Source organism: Schistocerca americana, chromosome X (assembly GCF_021461395.2).
Source record: "Schistocerca americana isolate TAMUIC-IGC-003095 chromosome X, iqSchAmer2.1, whole genome shotgun sequence".
Lineage (NCBI taxonomy): Eukaryota > Metazoa > Arthropoda > Insecta > Orthoptera > Acrididae > Schistocerca > Schistocerca americana.
Window position 1 is genome coordinate 353,550,158 of NC_060130.1, and position 22,806 is coordinate 353,572,963.

The 22,806-nt window shown below is 42.4% G+C and overlaps 1 protein-coding gene across 1 annotated transcript in view; it reads right to left on the minus strand.

Moving 5' to 3' along the window:
* Positions 1-22,806, minus strand: part of LOC124556568 (endosome/lysosome-associated apoptosis and autophagy regulator family member 2-like) — a 240,393-nt gene that overhangs the window by 126,674 nt on the left and 90,913 nt on the right. The window contains exon 2 of the mRNA XM_047130523.1: positions 14,677-14,800. Within this exon, the coding sequence (XP_046986479.1) occupies positions 14,677-14,800 (124 nt within the window). The remainder of the gene's footprint in view (positions 1-14,676; positions 14,801-22,806) is intronic.

Genomic DNA, 22,806 nt, shown 5'->3' on the forward strand with positions numbered 1-22,806 from the left:
AATGGATTTTTCTAGAGGCAAAAGGCTGCTGGACGTTTCAGTGTCACGAAAAATGTACACTTCATAGTTCGTCCGTGACTGCTCTGGCAAGATATGAAAAATGTACGCAAAGCAGTTTTAAAGACTATAACGTCCCTCCTATTTTTAACAATCAAGGGATAGTAATTTGGGATCACAGGCATGAAGCATCAAATTAATATTCACCAGTTACTGCTGCCTGGAAGAGAAAATGCTCCTGAGTTGAAATCTTGGCTGCAGCAAATTACGTACGAGTGAGTTTCTCACGAAATATTGAATGCAATTGTCTCTTTCTTATCCAGCGATGTATAGCAAAATATTTTGAAATCTATTAAGGGAGCACAATAATTTTCTCTCGTTGCAGATGGAACATCCGGAATATCAGTGAAGGAACAAATACCCGTGTGCTTCAGATTTGTTGATAAAAATTTGCAAATTGAGGAAGAATGAAAATGAAGTAGCGTAACAAGTTCTAGAACATTATTTCGAGTCGCCCAGGATGTCATAAGTCACACGCACTGTACAGAAATTTTCATTTTGGGTGTCTCTGGCGCCCCTCCCAGCTTGGTGCCCAATGACAAAAGGTTGTTCAGCAGGTCTGCGACCATGTTTGGCTCAATAGTACAGTCTTGACTTGGTCGCAATATTCTTTTTGTTATTGCTCCAGATTACATGTTTCGCTTGAACAGCTTCTTAGGATCAAATCTGTGGTACAGAGAACTAACATTAAAAGGATGCAAAAACTTTTATATAAGCAATGTTTAGAATAATTGTGGTGATGCATATGTTGATAGTAGTAGGCTTAAGATACGCGATCAGAGCGCCCTCAGCAGACCAGTCTCTCTCCAAACTGGTGTAAAAAGGCTGGGCTGGTTTCCCTCAGCACAAAGGCGTTGCTATTTCCAGCCCTGACTTGCTTGCTTGCATGCTACCATGTTTTCTTCAAGCATGTCCAGACTCTGGGATTACAAAACCATGTGTATTTTCATATGGTTTGCCAGAATATCATACCATTTACGCGATAGTTCTCGATATCAGCCACATTACAATATGCTACCGATCGCTTGCACAGTATAATTAAGAAGATAAAGAGTGGATGATGTGATCAAAAGTATCCGGTTACCCCCAAAAACATACGTTTTTCATATCGGGTGCATTTTGCTGCCATCTGCTGCCATGTACTCCATATCAGCGACCTCAGTAGTCCTCAGACATCGTGAGAGAGCATAATGAGGCGTTCCGCGGAACTCACGGACTTCGGACGTGATCGGGTGATTGGGTGTCACTTGTGTCAAACGTCTGAACCCAAAATCTGCACACTCCTAAACATCCCCAGGTCCACTGTTTCCGATGTAATAGTGAAGCGGAAGCGTGAAGGGACACGTGCAGCACAAAAGCGTTTAAGCCGACCTCGTCTGTTTACTGATAGAGACCGCCGACAGTTGAAGAGGGTCGTAATGTGTGATAGGCAGACATCTATCCAGACCATCACACAGGAATTCCAAACTGCGTCAGGATCCACTGCAAGTACTACGACAGTTAGGCGGGAGGTGAGAAAACTTGGGTTTCATGGTCGAGTGGCTGCTCATAAGCCACACATCACGCTGGTAAATACCAAACGACGCCTCGTTTGATGTAAGGAGCGTAAACATTGGACGACTGAACAGTGGAAAAACGTTGCGTGGAGTGACGAATCACGATACTCAATGAGGCGATCTGACGGCAGGGTGTGGGTATGGCGAATGCCAGGTGAACTTCATCTGTCAGCGTGTGTAGTGCCAACAGTAAAATTCGGAGGCGGGGTGTTATGGTGTGGTCGTGTTTTTCATGGAGGGGGCTTGCACCCCTTGTTGTTTTGCGTGGCACTTTCACACCACAGGCCTACATTGATGTTGTAAGCACTTTCTTGCTTCCCACTGTTGAAGAGCATTTCGGGGATTGCGATTCAATCTTTCAGCACGATCGAGCACCTGTTCATAATACACGGCCTGTGGCGGAGTGGTTACACGACAATAACATCCCTGTAATGTACTGGCGTGTACAGAGTCCTGACTTGAATCCTATAGAGCACCTTTGAGACGTTTTGGAACGCCGACTTCGTGCCAGGCCTCACCGACCGACATCGATACCTCTCCTCAGTGCAGCACTCCGTGAAGAATGGGTTGCCATTCCCCAGGAAACCTTCCAGCACCTGGTTGAACGTATGCCTGCGAGAGTGGAAGCTGTCATCAAGGTTAAGGGTGGGCCAACACGATACTGAATACCAGCATTACCGATGGAGTGCGCCACGAACTTGTAAGTCATTTTCAGCCAGGTGCCCGGATACTTTTGATCACATAGTGTACATACATACGCACATCCATTTTTATAATTTGTACGAAATATCGCGCATTTCTAAAAATGATTGTCTCTGATTCTGTTAAACTGCTGTTTTAGTACTGCCGAGCGTGATGGGAAATGCAATGATTTGTTTATATTTCTTGACATTGGGGAGTATTAATATGGAAATTTTTTCCTGGCTAGTTTTGTTCCTATCCAAAAGGATTTTCTCAATTTTTTTCTATTTCAGATTTTTAATTTTAAGCGAAAAGCGTAACATTATTGGTGTATGAATAAAAAGTTTTCTTGTGACTAAGTCCATGGATACACTGGATATAATTATGAAAATGATGTAATTTCAGTTCGTTAAATCAATATGGTGGTAGACACACTTGTATTAATATTATTGCACATACCGTTTAATATAGAAAGGTACTTACCATTTGGATACAAAACAGTAAAGTAAGTATAGCTGTAATCATCCAGCAGGTTGTTTTGAACACCACAGTGTTTTACTAGGCAAGGTCCTATTGGAGGTGATATGCCATTGTTTTCCTTTGACCTTTGAATGGACTTAAACAGTCAGTTAAATGGGACCTCCGGTTTAATGGGACTCTGAATCATGGTGAAACTCGGGTATCAAAGTGATCTACCTAAGAATAACATTGAGTGGATACCTGTCAATCGTCTGAAATACAATAAGTTTTGTGTGATTACTGTCAAATTTAGTCCTTGGGGCACTATCGGTACGCATGTGACAGCATGTGCTATCTAATTTGTTCCAAAAAGCCGCGCATAAAAAGCTGGATTCTTCAGGGACCCATACCTCGAGTTCTGTTGGTGTTAGAGAGGAACAGTCAAGTATTTTGGATAGCCCTTGGGCTGGGGACTATTTGTATACCCAACAGAAGGCTCGTCTTAGTGTCACTGTACGACAGTAAAGGATCAAAATGTGGCATTACACACTTCATCCTGTTTGGGCAGGTCTACGGTGAGCATAAAGGGGCTTATGGAGGCACCATTATTTCATGGGCGGTTTCTCAGAAAACACTAAAAAAGAATTTTTTATCGTTTTTCCGTATCAAAAGTGAGCCGCGAATTCCAAGACGGCTATGCAAAGCAAATGGCTGAAATTTTTACGATATATTCCTACGATCCCTATTTCTAACAATCCTGAAAATTTTATTGATATCTTTATCCATTTCCGAGATACAGAGGTTCAAACTTACCATACACGTACACGTAAAATACGCACGTAAAATCTGGTGTGAGACGAAATCTAAATAATAAATAACCCTAGCAAGTCGCTCAAATTTTAACGTTATGTTCTCTATCTTTAGGACTTTATGCAGAAGTGCCAACTTTCTGTTTCAAAAATCTTTATCCGTTGTCGAGGAACAACCCAAAAACCGGGTTTTTGGTTACCAAAATCGAGCCACAGATTCCAAGACGACTATGCACAGCAAGTGGATGCAATTTTTAGGATCTGTTCCTAAGATCACGATCGCGAACAGCTTTAAAAATTTTCTGGGTATGTTTATCCGTTTCAGTGTTACAGAGGCTCAAAATTACCCTATTTCTACACATAAAATACGCACGTAAGATCCGATGTGAGGCGAAAAGGTAGTTTTTAAAGTGATGCAGCACGGATAAATACGTTGTCCATTATCATCAGAAGGGTTCTGGGAACCCCATGTTGTACTACTGAACCACAGGAAAATTTTTTGGATACCTAAAATTCGGTCTGAGGTGTAAAGTTATCTTTGCGTTATTTCAGTTTCAGATAAGCACACTATAAAAATTTAATTCAGTCGTAAAGTTCTTTTCAAAGTGACATGTCCTGCTGTGGTGGGGAAAACAAGAGAACCATCGGAAAAATGCTCCTATCGGAGCACCGAAGAGGCTAATATGCTCCTGAGTGAGTAGTAGGGTACCAGCTGCCTCATTCTACCTTCCTTAGCGCCTTTAAAACTTTTCTCAAAAATTTTGGCATACAAACATATTCACGCATTTTTATGCTGAGGGAGGTGAGTATTGAGTTAGTGGGAAAGAGACAGGAAAGTAGTAAATACTGGACAATAGCAGACAGTAGTTGTGGTACAGAAAGGGCGAAGGAGTCAATGGCAGTGTGAGAGAAACAGAGAGACACAGTGGCAGTGGGACATAGTTGACAATGACAGAACAGTGCTAGGAAAAGAGTGAAGGAGACAGTACCAGTGGGAGAGGAAAAAAGACAAGGAGGAAGTGGAAGCGGGTGAGAGTCAGAGTCTATGAAACTAACAACGAGGAAGAGAGAACTAGTGGCAGTGAGAAGAGACAACAACAGTAGGAAGGAAGGAATGAGACAGTAGCAGTAAGAGACAGAAAGGGAGCGACAGTGACAGTGAGAGGAGGCAGTAGTAGCAGGACAGAACGTAGGAAACTGTGGCTGTGAGACAGGCGACAGTAACTGTTAAGGAGACACAAAGAGATAATGACTATGACTTGTGCTGCGAGAGTGAGTGAGAATGGGCAACTGGGAGTGGACGGGTGTGAGCGACTTTCGGAGATGGTTTATTGGATCTGGGCGAGTTATAGTCAGAGGAGCTTGTGGGAGCGAGAGGTCAGTTATACGTTAAAAACAACGCAAATATGTCGGCATGCCAAAATTTTTAAAGCTGCTGAGGAAGGTAGAATGAGGGCCTGGTACCCCACGTTTCAGTCGGAATTTTTTAAACAGGAGCATTTTCGCCTGTATTGTGCTCCGATAGGAGCATTTTTCCGCTGGTACATTCTCAAGCTCACCAAATCAGTAACGTAAAATAACTGCAATTTCAGGAAATTTACCCCTCTTGGATAAATTACTGCGTATTCTTTGCTCGTTACGAAAGAAATATTTTTAAAATGGAATTGTAAGTGTGCATGCGAAGGTGTCGTCTCAAATTAGTCTAGTGCTATATTCAGTTTTACATGAGCACTATGGGACTGAACTTCTAAGGTCATCAGTCCCCTAGAACTTAGAACTACTTAAACCCAACTAACCTGAGGACATCACACAAATCCATGCCCGAGGCAGGATTCGAACCTGCGACCGTAGCGGTCTCGCGGTTCCAGACTGTAGCGCCTAGAACCGTTCGGCCACCCCGGCCGGCCTTCTGTTTTACAGTATGTATCAGCATAGATTTTATAACACAAACAATAACCATATCTCCAGCAGCCACTGACTTACACTCACGACGCATGCGGATCTGTTTCCAGAATGAGATTTCGCTCTATAGTGGACTGAGCTCTGATTTGAAACTTGCTGGATAATTAAAACTGCGTGCCAGACCGGGTAGCGAACCTGAGACCGTTACCTTTTGCGGTAAAGTGCCCTACCGACTGAACTATCCAAGCCACGTCTCCGCAATATTCTTTCTTCCAGGAATGCTAGTCCCGTAAGGTGTGCAGGAGAATTTCTGTGGCGTTTGGAAGGTAAGAGATGAGGTGCTAGTAGAAGCATATTGCAGCTGTAGCAGGCAGCGTGACGCGGGATGATAAATGAGAAATGACCGTTCGGAGAAGGCAGACGATATGACAAGTGTTAGAGAAGACTTGAGCTGACATCTTTCTTAAAATCTCGAAGTACAGTAAAATACAGCTGGCATTATCTTGTTAGGGTTTTGTAACCTGAAACATCAGGCCATTATAAGATAATATTTCTGTATGAACTCTTGCCTGTCGCAAGAGGTCGTTTTCGTTTACACGTCAGCCCCAAAATTGCGTATGTTGTGAGGCCGTTTGCTGTTACGTTAGGGCCCTGAATCGTGAAGTCGAGTTTTATGTTCAAATGTGTGTGAAATCCTATGGGACTTTTAAGGTCATCAGTCCCTAATCTTACACACTACTTCACCTAAATTATCCTAAGGACAAACACACACACCCATACCCGAGGGAGGACTCGAACCTCCGCCGGGACCAGCCGCACAGGCCATGACTGCAGCGCTTAAGACCGCTCGGCTAATCCCGCGCGGCTCGGGTTTTATGAGAAAATTTAAATATTGTAACAGAATAAGCGTAATTCATACTGTATGTTCGTGACAAAGGTAACTTTACTTCCACCGGTACCTCATGTCCTACTTACAAACTTCACAGATATTCCCCGGCGCACCTTACGGGACTATTACAGCTGGAAGAAAGAATATTGTAGAGGCATGGCTAAGCCTCAGCTTGGAGAACTGTTTACAGAATGAGTTTTCACCTTGCAGTGGACTGAGCGCGGATCTGAAACTTCCTGGAATATTAAAACTGCATGCCGGATCGGGTCTCGAACCTGACACCATTACCTTTCGCGGTCAAATGCTCCACCAACTGAGCTATCCAACCCACGTGTGCACAATATTCTTTCCTCCAGTAATACTGGACCCACAAGGCATGCAGGAGAATTTCCGTGGCGTTTGGTAGGTAGTAAATGAGGTGCTGATAGAATTAAGACTATGATGGCGCGTCGTCAATAAGTGTTTGAATAGCTCAGTCGGTAAAGCACCTGCCTACGAAAGGCAAAGGTCTCAAGTTCGAGTCCCATTCCAGCACACGGTTTAAATCCACCAAGAAATTTCAGATCAGCACACATTCCGCTACAGAGTGAAAATTCATTCTGGGTCACAGGTTTGTCTGACCCAAGAGAGAGCGTCGCAGCTATGCTGAAAACGGTAAACTGACAGACGCTTGAAGATGGCGGCAAACTGTTTATTTTTATTTATTTATTTATTTATTTATTTATTGTTCTGTGGGACCACATTTAGGAGAAGTCTCCATGGTCATGGAACGAGTCAATACATGAAATTATAACACGATTGTAGAAACAGATAAAATGAAATATAAGAAACATATTCAGGCGACAAGTCGTTAGTTTAAATAAAGAAAATCAAGAATGTAACACTGGAATTTGCTTAATTTTTTATCTCTTCCAGGAGCTCCTCGACAGAATAGAAGGAGTGAGCCATGAGGAAACTCTTCAGTTTAGACTTAAAAGTGTTTGGGCTACTGCTAAGATTTTTGAGTTCTTGTGGTAGCTTATTGAAAATGGATGCAGCAGAATACTGCACTCCTTTCTGCACAAGAGTCAAGGAAGTGCATTCCACATGCAGATTTGATTTCTGCCTAGTATTAACTGAGTGAAAGCTGCTAACTCTTGGGAATAAGCTAATATTGCTAACAACAAACGACATTAAAGAAAATACATACTGTGAGGGCAATGTCAAAATTCCCAGACTATTGAAAAGGGGTCGACAAGAGGTTTTCGAACTTACACCATACATAGCTCGAACAGCCCGTTTTTGAGCCAAAAATACCCTTTTTGAATCAGAAGAATTACCCCAAAAAATAATACCATATGACATAAGCGTATGAAAATATGCGAAGTATACTACTTTTCGTGTTGAAATGTCACTTATTTCAGATACTGTTCTAATGGTAAATAAAGCGGCATTTAGTTTCTGAACAAGATTCTGAACATGGCCTTTCCACAACAGCTTACTATCTATCCGTACGCCTAGGAACTTGAACTGTTCCGTCTCGCTTATAACATGCCCATTCTGTCTGATTAAAATGTCAGTTCTTGTTGAATTGTGGGTTAGAAACTGTAAAAACTGAGTCTTACTGTGATTTAGCATCAAATTATTTTCCACAAGCCACGAACTTATATCATGAACTACATTATTTGATAATGTTTCAATATTACACACAAGATCCTTCACTACCAAGGTGGTGTCATCAGCAAACAGAAATATTTTTGAATCACCTGTAATACTAGAAGGCATATCTTTACATAAATAAGGAACAGCAGTGGTCCCAGCACCGACCCTTGGGCCCGCATCTCGTGGTCGTGCGGTAGCGTTCTCGCTTCCCACGCACGGGTTCCCGGGTTCGATTCCCGGCGGGGTCAGGGATTTTCTCTGCCTCGTGATGGCTGGGTGTTGTGTGCTGTCCTTAGGTTTAAGTAGTTCTAAGTTCTAGGGGACTTATGACCACAGCAGTTGAGTCCCATAGTGCTCAGAGCCATTTTTTGACCGACCCTTGGGGAACGCCCCATTTAACAGTGCCCCATTGGGACTGAACATCATTACCACTCTCAATATTGCGGAGGATTACCTTCTGCTTTCTGTTCTTAAAGTAGGAGGCGAACCAATTGTAAGCTACTCCCCTTACTCCATAATGTTCCAACTTCTGCAGTAATATTTTGTGGTCAACACAGTCAAAAGCCTTCGTTAAGTCAAAGAAAACACCTAACGTTCGCAACCTTTTATTTAATCCGTCCAAAACCTCACAGAGAAAAGAGACTATAGCATTTTCAGTTGTTAAGCCACTTTTAAAACCAAACTGTACATTTGACAGCAAATTATGTGAATTTAAATGCTGCAGTAACCTTGTATATACAACCCTCTCGATAACTTTAGCAAACACCGATGGCATAGAAATAGGTCTATAATTGTCAACATTATCCCTGTCTCCCTTTTTATAAAGTGGCTTCACTACCGAGTACTTTAATCGGTCAGGAAACCGACCACTCCTAAAGGAAAAGTTACAGATATGGCTAAGTACTGAGCTAACATACGTGGAACAATACTTCAGTATTCTGCTAGATACCCCGTCATATCCATGAGAGTTCTTGGTCTTTAGTGATTTAATTATTAACTCAATCTCCCTCTTGTCAGTATCATGGAGGAGCATTTCAGGTAACAGTCTCGGAACACTTTTTTCTAAGAGCGCTATATGATTCCCTGTTGGGGCTAGGTTTCTATTTAGTTCACCTGCTATATTCAGAAAGTGATTATTAAGTACTGTACATATATGCGACTTATCAGTAACACGGACATTCCCACTACGCACTGATTCTATATTCTCGACCTGTCTCTGCAGACCAGCCACTTCCTTTACGACTGACCATATGGTTTTAATTTTATCCTGAGACTTAGCTATTCTATCTGCATACCACATACTTTTTGCCTTCCTAATAACTTTTTAAGCACCTTACAATACTGTTTGTAATGGGCTGCTGCATTTAGATTTTGACTGTTTCTAACGTTTTGATATAATTGCCACTTTGTTCTACAAGATATTCTTATCCCTTTAGTCAGCCACCCAGGCTGCCTGTTTGTGCTAGTACCCTGTTTTGAACGTTCTAACGGAAAGCAACTTTCAAAGAGCACGAGAAAAGTCTTGAGGAAAGCATTATATTTATCGTCTACTGTATCAGCACTATAAACATCTTGCCACTCTTGTTCCTTGATAAGGTTTACAAAAGTCTGTACAGCAACTGGATCAGCTTTCCTAAAAAGTTGGTAACTATATTTAACATGTGTTGCAGCACAAAAATCTTTTAGACTTAAAATTTGTGCATCATGATCTGAAAGGCCATTCACCTTTTTGCTAACAGAATGCCCTTCTAATAATGACGAATGAACAAAAATATTGTCTATGGTTGTTCTACTGTTCCCTTGCACTCTCGTTGGAAAGAATACGGTTTGCATAAGATTATATGAATTAAGGAGGTCTACCAGCATCCTTTTCCTTGCACAATCACTTATACAATTAATATTGAAGTCACCACATATAACTAACTTTTTGTATTTCCTATAAAGTGAACCAAGAACCTCCTCTAGCTTTAGCAAAAATGTTGTGAAATCGGAGTCTGGGGATCTATAAATAACAACAGTAAGAAGTTTAGCTCCACTAAATTTAACCACACCTGCACAACATTCAAACACCTTTTCAGTGCAGTACTTTGAAACATCAATTGACTCAAATGGGATACCGTTTTTCACATACATGGCTACTCCCCCACACCGCAAAGAGCTCCTAGAAAAGCTGCCAGCCAACCTGTATCCTGGTAAAGGAAGCCTCTGAATTATCTCCTTATTTAAGAAGTGTTCAGATATACCAATAATTTCAGAGTCAAAATCTATAAGCAGTTCACTAACTTTATCTCTAATACCTTGTATATTTTGATGAAATATACTAATTCCCTCATAAATCGGATACCCAAGCTTTGTAGAAAATGGTTTCTTTGTTAGAGAGACTTCCCTTAAGCAGGAATACCTATCAGCTGACTTCAATCTAAAAAAGGTACAGCTCTAACACCCACAACTACCGGAATTTTCCCATGAGTGATCCCACCACCCCCACCTATGCTGTCACCTATAAGTTTTGCCAACCTCCCCTTCCCATACCTGTTGAGGTGCAGGCCATGTCTAGTGAAACCCGTCCTACTGATAGACTCCACCGACACCACTGAAATGTGACTCATGCCTTCCGTCATCAGCGCACCCCCCAAGTCTCATGTTATTACGCCTGACGGCTGTATTAAGATGAGGCCGATCGTGACGCTGAAACAGTTCCACGAAATGCACATTCGTGTTGCCAGTCTGAGTGGCTATCTTTTCCAGGTCACCATCTATGTCATACTCCCCATCCCTATCAATACTATTACCAGCCCCACCCACAATCACTACCTGATCCTCTTTAGTAAAGTCCCTACATAACCCCCCTATGTTAAAAGTCACCTGAGCCAATCCTGCATTAGGCTTCACAATGCTGGTGACCTGGTACTCACTCCCCAAAACTTCCTGCAACTGCTGGCCTACACCTCTACCATGAGAACTACCTAACAGCAGAACCTTCTTCTTTCTCTTAGACTTTGCAACTGTCCTAGCCACCGTAACTGCTGAGGTCTGCTGCATACTTCCTACATCTACAGCTACTAGAGATTCCTCTCCACTAGACTCTGACAGTTGGTCATATCTATTACAAACACCAATAGTAAAACTATCTGAAAATCTCCTTCTCCTAGCAGATCTCTTGCCAACAGCCAGCTCCCATTCCCCAACCCCCTTCTCCCTCCTCATCCTATCTAGCTCCTCCTGTGCGTTTTTCAACTGCACCTGAAGGGCACAGATCTTACGCTCCTGCTCCTCTATCAACTTACTCTTGCTACATAACCTGCAGTTCCAGGAGAGGATCTCACCAGAATGCCCACTGGCTTCCCCACTGCATTCCCCCCAGTGAAAATACTTCGAACAAGTCTCACACCGCAATCCACTACTCACGAACCTACGGCAAAGCCCACACTTCTCACTCATGGTAAAATTTTACAATTATTGAAACAAGAAAACAACTTTATCTAAGTTTCGCTACTACAATAAGAAGATGTTAAAAACTGACTACAATTATCACAAACTTGCTCTACAAGGGAAGTAACTACTATTATAGACAGTATTAATCAACAACAAATGAGAATATAACAAAATACTAACACAGAAAGAAAATCAAACGTCTAATGACAGTAACGAAACTGAAAGCAGTTCGCAAAAATTTCTTCTGAAGTTATTTCACCGGAAAACACCAAGAACACCGGTTGAAGACTACTAAAGTTCCTAAATAAACTACTATACACAAACAATTAATTAGTACTTAGCTTTCGATGCGCCGCTACAGCTGCAACTGAAAGACCTCTTTCAAAATTTCAGTAACAAGCTGTAAGTGATAAATCTATGAATATACTACAATTCCCGATGCATCACTCCGGTAGGGATCGCGAAGACAAGATTAGACTAATTACAGCGTACACAGAGAGGCATTTAGGCAATCATTCTCCCCGCGATTCATCCACGAATGGAACGGAAGTCCTAATAAGTGGTATAATGGGAAGTATCCCCTGACATGTACTTCACAGTGGTTTGCAGAGTATAGGTATAGCTGTAGACACTTGTTTCGTAGTGAATGGCGAAAGAGATTTGAGATCTTACGACAAATGATTCTCGGTACACTTGCTGCAAGTCAGAGTCCATTGCATGTTCCGCCTTCCTACTAGTACTGAAATGATACGTCTGTCTATGTGGCATGCAGGATTCGAGATCACTTTTTTCTAGATATAGAGCAGACGCTCGTCCCCCCTTCCGGCTGCTTTTGGAGTGATGCCGCTACCGGGGAACATGGATTGCTGACGACTGGCGTCGCAGTGAGTTGAGTGATGAACCGCGCTTCTGCACTACACTGGAAGATCATCGTCGATGAGTATGGCAGCGACCTGGGGATATTTCCCATCTTCCAATGCTTTAGAGATGCGCCGTAGTCATGGCGTTATGGTGCTGAGAGCGATGGTATACAGGGTGAGGCAGCTAAGTCATAACACCCCTTGTATCTCCTCAACCGTAATAGATACAAAGATGCCGTTTGGACAGTGAATTGCAGGCACGGGGGGCTACTTGAATACATCACATTTCATGTTTGTGCTATTTTTTTTATTACAGAGATATGAGCCCATCTTTTTAAATGGAACCCTATGTTAAATTTTAGCGCAACATGATGGGCTCAAAAAGTCCTAAATATTATGATATACACATCTTTTTAAGCCCATCGTGTTTCGCTAAAATTTAACGTAAGGTTCCATTTAAAAAAACCAAAGCTGGCTTCATATCTCTGTAATAAAAATAGCACAAACATGAAATGTGATGTATTCAAGTAGCCCCCGTCCCTGCAATTCACTGTCCAAACGGCATCTTTGTATTTATTACGGTTGGTAAGATACAAGGGGTGTTATATCTTAGATGCCTCACCCTGTATAATTCCAGGTCACTGCTGGTAGTTATTGAAGGAACTGTGACGACAGAACGGTAAGTCACGGACATCCTGCCTACGTCTCATATGTCAGTAGCGTGATACCACTTTTCAACACTTCAATGCGGCGCCACTCATGGCACATGTCTCTAAGAACTTTATTCGTGATATTCAGGTACTGATGTGGGCAGCAAAATCTCGAAATCTGTCCCTGACAGAACATGTGTGGGACCAGCTCGGGTGTCAACTCCATCTCAGAGACAGTATCCTGGAAATCAAAGACCATCTACAACAGTTGTGCAGCTTGCCTCAGGAGATGATACAACGGTTTTATGACACTCTTCCCAACCGAATCAGACAATTCATCTGGGCCAGAAGGTGTGCAACATCATAGTTATAAGTAGTTTCATACTGCCAATTTCTTTGTAAATTTGACTCGTTTTTGTAAACACTGCAATAACATCACATTCTCTCCCAGTCCCTGAAGTTTCAGTTGTTGTTTTTGGACTAAACAGACAGATTTGCGGTTTCTCTTGCTGTTTCACTTTATTTTTATATTGAATAACAACAAAAACTTTATGTAATGTTTATCAATTTCTTTCATTGGCAGCTAAAAGAAAAACATGCAGACTGGTTCGAATTTCCGTAGAGCTGACTTCAGTGTTTGTACCATAAAATTACTTCATTTGAAGATACTGTTCCAGCTAGAGAGACACACAGCACGTGCCAACCTCCTCGTGATGCTTTCAGCCTGAATCCTCTAGTCACTGCCTTTTTCAGCTGAGGCAGCTTTTCTTGAAATGGTGGCTTCTGGAGTCATTATTATGGCGTCAACCAAGCCATACGTCACGATGATGATTTGTGTTTTTATGCGACTTACATATTATATAATTTTTTCAGTGAAGGCCATTTCCTACACGTTTCATTGCATCATAATAAAAACGGCAGTCCCTCAGAGCGGCTGGTTCCGTTTACTTTCAAATTATGTGTATAATGTGTTTGTTGAACCGGATTAATATGAGGAGAGAACGATCCACGAAGCCTGTTATCTCACAGCTAATAAGACTTGTTTCTGACTCCTCAGTAAATAGTAGTAACATTAGATATAATTCCTAAAGAACACAAAAGTGAAGACTTGAATCACACGAGACAACTTATGGTACAATGACTGGTATGCAAAGAGAATGAATAATTTCACGCAATTTTTGTTGCAGCCGATAGGGACTGTTATGTATAGATTTAGATTATGATGAACAAAGAGCTTTCGTTATGAAGAAATCGATTAGATGTCATCAAGTGCTTCGAACTGATTTTTTATTGATAAAAAGAGCCGCGAATTCAGCATAGGTGTAAATGGTAAAACACTTGGCTTGATCGCCAAAATAGTTTTATTTATTTTCAGACAACCTCTCCATCACATCTGTGGTACTAAACATAGAATATAAGGAAAATGATAAAAGTAGTACACTACAACATCGTAGCAGCAGTAGGGAACATACATATTAAAATCAATACAGATATCTTGTTACTACTCCACAACAGCATCACTGTCCAACTGACACAGGCTGTTCAACACTGTAAGGGGAAAATTTCATCAGTAGCTGGCGTTTGTTGTATCACAAAGTTACAATAAATTTTTTGATGTTGTAATATCACCGATGTTGGTGTCATTTCTCACCAAATGTTTGATAGAAGCTACGTCCAGGCTCAATGCCCCCTAAAAGTTCACCATTCAGAGCAATGGAAAGGATACCATATACTTACGACAGTCGTTGATCCTTGTGGCTGGACTCGGCAGTGTGTCTTGGCACATTCCAGAAGTTGGCACCTGGACCCTCCATCGGCCCTTCTCCATATCGCATTCGGTCAACTCGAAATGGTACTCTGGCTGCAGGAAGACAGAAAATGTTATTTACAAAGGAGAAAAAGGATCAGCGACAGCTATATACTGTTTAATTAGACTCAACCAAATGTTTACATATTTGCCGATACATTTTCCTCTAGCAGAACGAACGAACTGCAGTGAATTACACACAAGAGTGCACCCAGGTTCTGAGTTGGGGTGTGGATATCGGGCGGGGAGAGGGGGGAGTGTGAGGTAACTCATATTTGTTTCGCCGAAGGGGGAGGGCTGGGATAAACCAAGCACAATTCCTCAGGAAGTAAAATTACAGAAAAGTATGTGCTTGGGTGGGAAGGTAGTATTTATGACTATTACAGTATACAGGTCTTCAATGGATAACTGGCAAATTTTTACGAAAAATTTTGATGAATTATTGTGCTCTGTCAGACAAAAGGAAAGAATTGTTAATCTGTGGTGATATTAATGTTAATTTCTTAAAAGAATCTGACGGGAAAAGGGAAATAGTGGTGCTTTCAGCCACTTATAACTTGGCATCAATCATAAATTTTCGTGCCTGAATCGCTCAGTATAGTTGTACGCTTGTAGATAATGTATTCATTCCTCAAGCAAAAGTTCAAGAGACACACGCCTTTCGGTGGTAAACTGATTGTCACACCACGAAAATTTAGGTCCATGATTATTCGGAGAGACTCTAAAGAAAGTGGTGGGGCTGATTAATGACAAAACTACTGAAGATATTAAAGAAAATTTAAAGAAAAATTGACTGGGGTGAAGTTTACAGTCACCCTAATGCCAACTCCAAATTCATCACATTTCTTAATGAGCTGTTGGACAACAATTTTGGAAAAAAAATTATTGAATGTAATGATTAAAGAAACCTTGAATGACTACATTTGTCCTCGTCTCTTCATAACAAAAAAGGACATGTGCAAAATAACCAGAACTAGTAATAACTCAGAAATAATTTCTTGTTGTAAACAGTACTGTAAAGTATTAAGAAAAGTTGTAAAAAATTCCAGACGTAAACATATCTTGTGCATAGCACATGACATTATTTCCGTTGAAGGGAATGGCAGCATTGTAAAAAAAAATACTGCTAAATATTTTTAATAATTAAATTTTAAAAATAGCTGTGAAAATTGGTGCAGATACCTTAGAAGAGAAAGCAAGACAATACACTGAAGAAACAATATGGAGGACATTCAGTGAATTAAAAATTAATCTAATTTTCTCATGTGAAATAAGGAAGATCATAATGACTCTAAAGAGTGAAACTCCAATAAGACACTAAAAACTTATGGGCCTATAATATGTAATTTTCTTAGTCACATACGTAATGCATCATTAACCCAGAGAGTTTTCACAGAAAGATCGAAATATGTCATTGCTAGATCTCTCAACGAAAAGCTTGACTCCTGAGATGTCAATAGTTAGTGCTCATTGTTTCCCGTTACATAATTTTGTAAAATTTTTGAGAAGGTTGTGTACCCCATGGTTGTCACCCATCCATGTAGTAATGGGACACTTAGCCTATCACAATAAGTTCTACTGGGTCTGCTGTTTATACATTTACTGAGCACATAATAAAATCATTAAATAATAAAACATCACCAATTTGGATCTACTGCAACTCATCGAAGGCATTTGATTGTGTCAATCATAATACGAGTATTGTATCAGAGAAGTTAAGCTTTTATAGAATACATAGCTCAGCAAATGCCTGGTTTTGTTCTTATTTAAAAAACCGAATTCAGAATGTTGGCATATGCTGTTTGAGCACTACAGAGAGGGACGTCACGTCATATACATGGGGAGAAATTATAGTAGGAGTCCCAAAGAGTTCAATCATTGGCCCATTACTGTTTTAATGATCTGTAATTTTATTTGAATCAGGAGGCTGAATTAGTCCTATTTACAGACGATACAAGCATTGTTGTGAAGCCAATAAAGAAACATCAACCATCAACAGAAAAAATAACAAATGAAACTTTTGTGAAAGTTGCAGAATGGTTTTGCACAAATGGGCTAGCTTAGACTTTGAAAAAAACACAGTTCAGCCAGTTTTGTACGGTCAAAAAAAATCTCTCCCCTTTCCTATTAATCCAGAATACCAACAAGACATAATAAACGACATAGAAAATTATAAGTTTTAGGTGTGCATACTGGTGCAAACTTAAATCATAAAAACCATATAGCAGACCTGCTAAAACATTTAGGTTCTACTACTTTTGCGATAAGAATAATTGCCGACTTTGGGGGTAAACGTGGTGGTCAGAAACAGTCTAAAAAATTTGTAAGGGTGTTGTAGGGTAAGTTATGCTGAGATATAATCGTCAAGAAAAAATTCGATCCGTTGTGCCGTTACCGAGTTAATTAGCATTGATCTTAGTCAATAAGGCCATTGCTCAAGCAAATTCAAGATGCTCACCAGAGTCGGTGATTCTAAACGTATTCTTCGTTTGATTTACTAAAACCGAACAAGAGAGCGATGCAAAAATTGGACATGGGACTGTAGTAAGGACCGAAGCCGAGCAAAAGGCTGAGCAGTGTCGTGCGCTATCATCTACGCTATAAGAACAACTGACACTAATTGTATCTGGCGGGCTGCTTGAATTTTCGCGCATAACGGTCTGATAGGCTAACTCCAATGCTAATTAACTCGGAAATGGCTCAACATATCGATTTTTTTTTCTGAACGATTATTTCTCAGCACACCCTACCCTGCAACACCCTTAGAAAATGGCTCTGAGTACTATGGGACTTAACAACTGAGGTCATCAGTCCCCTATGCCTTAGAACTACTTAAACCTAACTAACCTAAGGACATCATACACATCCATGCCCGATGCAGGATTCGAACCTGCGACCGTAGCGGTCGCGTGGTTCCAGAATGAAGCACCTAGAACCGCTCGGTCACTCCAGCCGACCAACACCCTTAGAATCTTTTCAGACTGTTTCTGACCACTCTGTAGAATTCAGTCAGTTAAAATATTTTGCATATTTTCATTCACTGGTGTCTTACGGGATAATATTAAGGGACAACTCCTCGCTTGTGCAAAAAATGATCATTGCACAAAAGAAAGAAATTAGAATTATGTGTTTAGTTCCCACAAATACATCTTGCAGGTATCTCTTTACGCGGCAGGGAATATTTACCACATCTTCAAAGTACATTTATTCACTGACGAAATTTTTATCTACAATCCATCTGGGATTCATATTGAGAGTAATAGAGACTATCAAGCACGAAAGAAAAATCGCTATCTCAGAAAGAAAAATGATCTTCTTTAATGAATTTAACTTTGACACTGAAAGGGGTGAAACAGACAATATACAACTTTGACAATCTCCCACGGAAATAAAATGTTTGACAGACAGCAGAAGCGTACTCAGGTATAAATGACAGGGCTTTATCCTTAACACCGCCTTCTATACCATAGAATGAGATTTCAGGTCGAATTTGCCCGATACCAGTGCAAGTGGACTTGTGGGTGTACAGAGGTCAATTGTAGTTGGCACAAGATGATGATGATGATGATGATGATGTTTGGTTTGTGGGGCGCTCAACTGCGCGGTTATCAGCACCCGTACAAATTCGCAACCTTTTCTCAGTCCAGTCTCGCCACTTTCATGAATGATTATGAAATGATGTGGACAACACAAACACCCATCTCGAGGCAGGTGAAAATCCCTGACCCCGCCGGGAATCGAACCCGGGACCCCGTGCTCGGGAAGCGAGAACGCGACCGCGAGACCTCGGCACAAAAGGCACCGTGATCTCTGCCTCCTTTCTGTGAGTATTAATGGTCCTTGCGCTCACTGAAGCACCAGTTGCACTTCGTATCGTTGAATGATGAATCCAAGGCTCTGCGTGGCTTTCTGATGATCGCTCGGTGCTCATGTTCTGTCGTCTTTCTAGAACCGCTTCCTTCGTGACGCTGTGTTCAGCAGTGGATCAACAATTTCTGCCAACATCGTGAAACAGTGGCATCGCTTCTGTTCAAATCTCGAGCGATTCGCCGATTACTACAATCGGCTTCTTTGAGCCCAACTACAAGTCCTCTCTCAACTGCTGGCATCTGGATATATTGTTCACGCGCCCGTCTGCGAGGCATAGTTACTGTCCAACTTAGTACACGATATGAAATTAGCAAAGACTTTATATCCTGGTGCTGACATATCCCCTGTTTACTATCCTTGCTGGATGAGTGGCCACCAAAGTTTAATATTTTGCATAATCTGTCGATACATATATGAATATCAGTTTGTGTCCAATTTGAAAAACTCCCTCGTTGTGCATTTTTTTTTTCCCGGAGCTGCCTCAGGAGTAACGGTTTCCTCGATGATCTGTGCTTCGGACGCTCAGAGCTATCGGTAAGCGCAACAGACAAATAATTAGCCCTCACCAGTAAACGTAACGCTTATGCCGTATAAATACCACATCCACCCTTCATAACGGCCATAACTCGGCGAGATAGGGAATCCACAATTTTCTACATGTGTGTCACATCCAGCTGAAACCATACACAGATGATTAGTTCCTTTGAGCTACCGAACTGTGAAAATCTCGGCTGCTACTTTCACTCATTGTTCCAAACAGCCAGAGATATTTTCTCCGGGATTAAGACCTGATTATTTAGCGGGCGAGTCGAGGTGCGATCGGATGTCTGAGTTTTCGTTAAACAAAAAATTGCAGATTTGTGAACACGGCTCGTGTTGTCTGTAGTTCAACAATGCCTAGACGTCAATACCGCGGTTCGATCGCGACCGCATTGTCGCTTTGTGCCAGGAAGGGCTCTCAACAAGGGAAGTGTCCAAGTGTCTCGGAGTGAATGAAAGCAATGTTGTTTGGACATGGATAAGACACAGAGAGACAGGAACTGTCGATGACATGCCTCGCTCAGGTCGCACAAAGGCTACCACTGCAGTGGATGACCGCTACCTACGGATTATAGCTAGGAGGAAACCTGACAGCAACGCCACCTTCTTGGATAGTGCTTTTCGTGCAGCCACAGGACGTCGTGTTACGACTCAAGCTGTGTGCAATAGGCTACATGATGCGCTACTTCACTTCCGACATCCATGGCGAGGTCCATCTTTGCACCACGGCACCATGCAGCACGGTACAGGTGGACCCAACAACATGCCGAATGGACCGCTCAGGATTGGCATCTCGTTCTCTTCACCCATGAGTGTCCCATATGCCTTCAACCAGACAACCGTCGGAGACGTGTTTGGAGGCAACCCTATCAGGCTGAACGTCTTTGATACACTGTCCAGAAAGTGCAGCAAGGTGGAGGTTCCCTGCTGTTTTGGGGTGGCATTATGTGGGGCCGACGTACGCCGCTGGTGGTCATGGAAGGCCCCGTAATGGCTGTACGATACGTGAATGCCTTCCTCCGACCGATAGTGCAACCATATCGGCAGCGTATTGGCGAGGCATTCGTCTTCATGGACGACAATTCGCGCCCCCATCGTGCACATCTTTTGAATGACTCTCTTCAGGATAACGACATTGCTCGGCTAGAGTGGCCAGCATGTTCTCCAGACACAAACCCTATCGAAAAGCTGCTTGGGATAGATTTAAAAGGGCTGTTTATGGACGACGTGACCCACCAACCACTCTGAGGGATCTACGCCGAATCGCGGTTGAGGAGTGGGACAATCTGGACCAACAGTGCCTTGATGAACTTGTGGATGATATGTCATGACGAGTACAGGTATGCATGACTGCCAGAGTAAGTGCTACTGAGTATTAAAGTACAGCAATCTGGACCACCACCTTTGAAGGTTCCGCTATATGGTGGTACAACATGCAATGTGTGGTTTTCATGAGGTTCAGGAACCCTCGGAACAGAGGTAATGCAAAACTTTTTTTGATGTGTGTATTTCAAGAATTCTGCTACGTTTTACTATAAATCGCAGTCTTTTGTTCGTATTCCGTACAACGTTTTCCATACGATGGTTCGAAGTAATTTTTTTTTTAGCCTTATGCTTTTATTTCCTGCCACATTTGATTACACACTATCTGATCAAAAGCAATGCAGAATTTGCCACAGGGTCTCACGAGACCCGGACCCGCCAGTATAAAAGAAGGCGGGGAGTATTGTGTTATCAGCCGAGAAGCGGTAACAACAGAATGGGTCGGCCAGGATAGCTCAGTCACTTCTAGCCTGGGCTAGCCAGTCGATGTCACTGGAGTAAAAAATCCATCAGGGGCATTTCAACGGTTTTAAAGCTGCCCATGTCGACTACTGGTGATGCGGCTGTAGACAAAGACCACGCAGACCTCATGTAGTGACGGTCAGGGACCGTCGAGCGTTGTTGAGGGTTATTCTAAAAACTCGCATGAAATCAGCGGAAAGAACCAGCCTTGAGTTCCAATTGCTACCAGCACTCCAGATAGCACAATGACTGTGCGTATGGAGTAAAACAGTGGGGTACAATTGTCGAGCAGCTAATCATAAAACAGACATGACTGTAGTCAAGGCACTTGAGGAGCGATGACACTGAACAGTGAATGACTTCAAATGAGTGGAGTGATGAATCGCTCTATACCCTGTGGCGATTTTCGTCTCGAGAATGCCTGGAGAAAGTTACCCACCAACACGTGGAGTGCCAACAGTGGTGTACAGCAGAGGATGTGGTGTTACGGAATAGTTTTTTTTATGGTGTGGTCCCCGTATTGCGCTTACGTAAACGCTAAATGTGGAAAGATGTGAACACATTTTACAGACTTGTGTACTGTGTACAGCAGAGGAACAGTTCTGAGACGATGAGTGTTTTATTGGCATGACAGTGCACCCTGTCATAAAACATCTTCTGTGAGACAATGAGTGTGGAAATTAATATTCCTGAAATGGACTAACCTGACCAGATTCCCCACTTGAACCGAATGAAACACCTTTGGGATGAGGCAGGACGTTGACTTCGCACCAGACCCCAGCATCCGACATTGCTGCCTTCTCTGATTTCGGCTTGAGGAAGAAGGGGCTGCCGTTCCTCCACAGACATTCATACGCCCCTTTTTAAGTGTCCGCAGCAGAGTTCAAGCCGTGATAAAGGCTAAGGGTGATCACAACCCATATTAATGCCCACTAATAGGTGTCCGGACACTTTTCACAAAATATACACTACTGGCCATTAAAATTGCTACACCACAAAGACGACGTGCTACAGACGCGAAATTTAACCGACAGGAAGGAGATGCTGCGATATGCAAGTGATTAGCTTTTCAGAGCATTCACACAAGGTTGGCGCCGGTGGCAACACCTACAACGTGCTGACACGAGGAAAGTTTCCAACCGATTTCTCATACACAAACAGCAGTTCACCGGCGTTGCCTGGTGAAACGTTGTTGTGATGCCTCGTGTAAGGAGGAGAAATGGGTACCATCACATTTCCGACTTTGATAAAGGTCGGATTGTAGCCTATTGCGGTTTATCGATTAATGCTCGCGCTGGTCGAGATCCAATGACTGTTAGCAGAATATGGAATCGGTGGGTTCAGCAGGGTGGTACGGAAAGCCGTGCTGGATCCCAACGGCCTCGAATCACAAGCAGTCGAGATGACAGGCATCTTATTCGCATGGCTGTAACGGATCGTGCAGCCACGTCTCGATCCCTGAGTCAACAGATAGGGACGTTTGCAAGACAACAATCATCTGCACGAACAGTTCGACGACGTTTGCAGCAGCATGGACTATCAGCTCGGAGACCATGGCTACGGTTACGCTTGACGCTGCATCACAGACAGGAGCGCCTGCGACGGTGTACTCAACGACGAACCTGGGTGCACGAATGGCAAAACGTCATTTTTTCGGATGAATCCAGGTTCTGTTTACAGCATCATGATGGTCGCATCCGTGTTTGGCGACATCGCGGTGAACGCACATTGTAAGTGTGTATTCGTCTTCGCCATACTGGTGTATCACCCGGCGAGATGGTATGGGGTGCCATTGGTTACACGTCTCGGTCACCGCTTATTCGCATTGACGGCACTTTGAACAGTGGACGTTTCATTTCAGACGT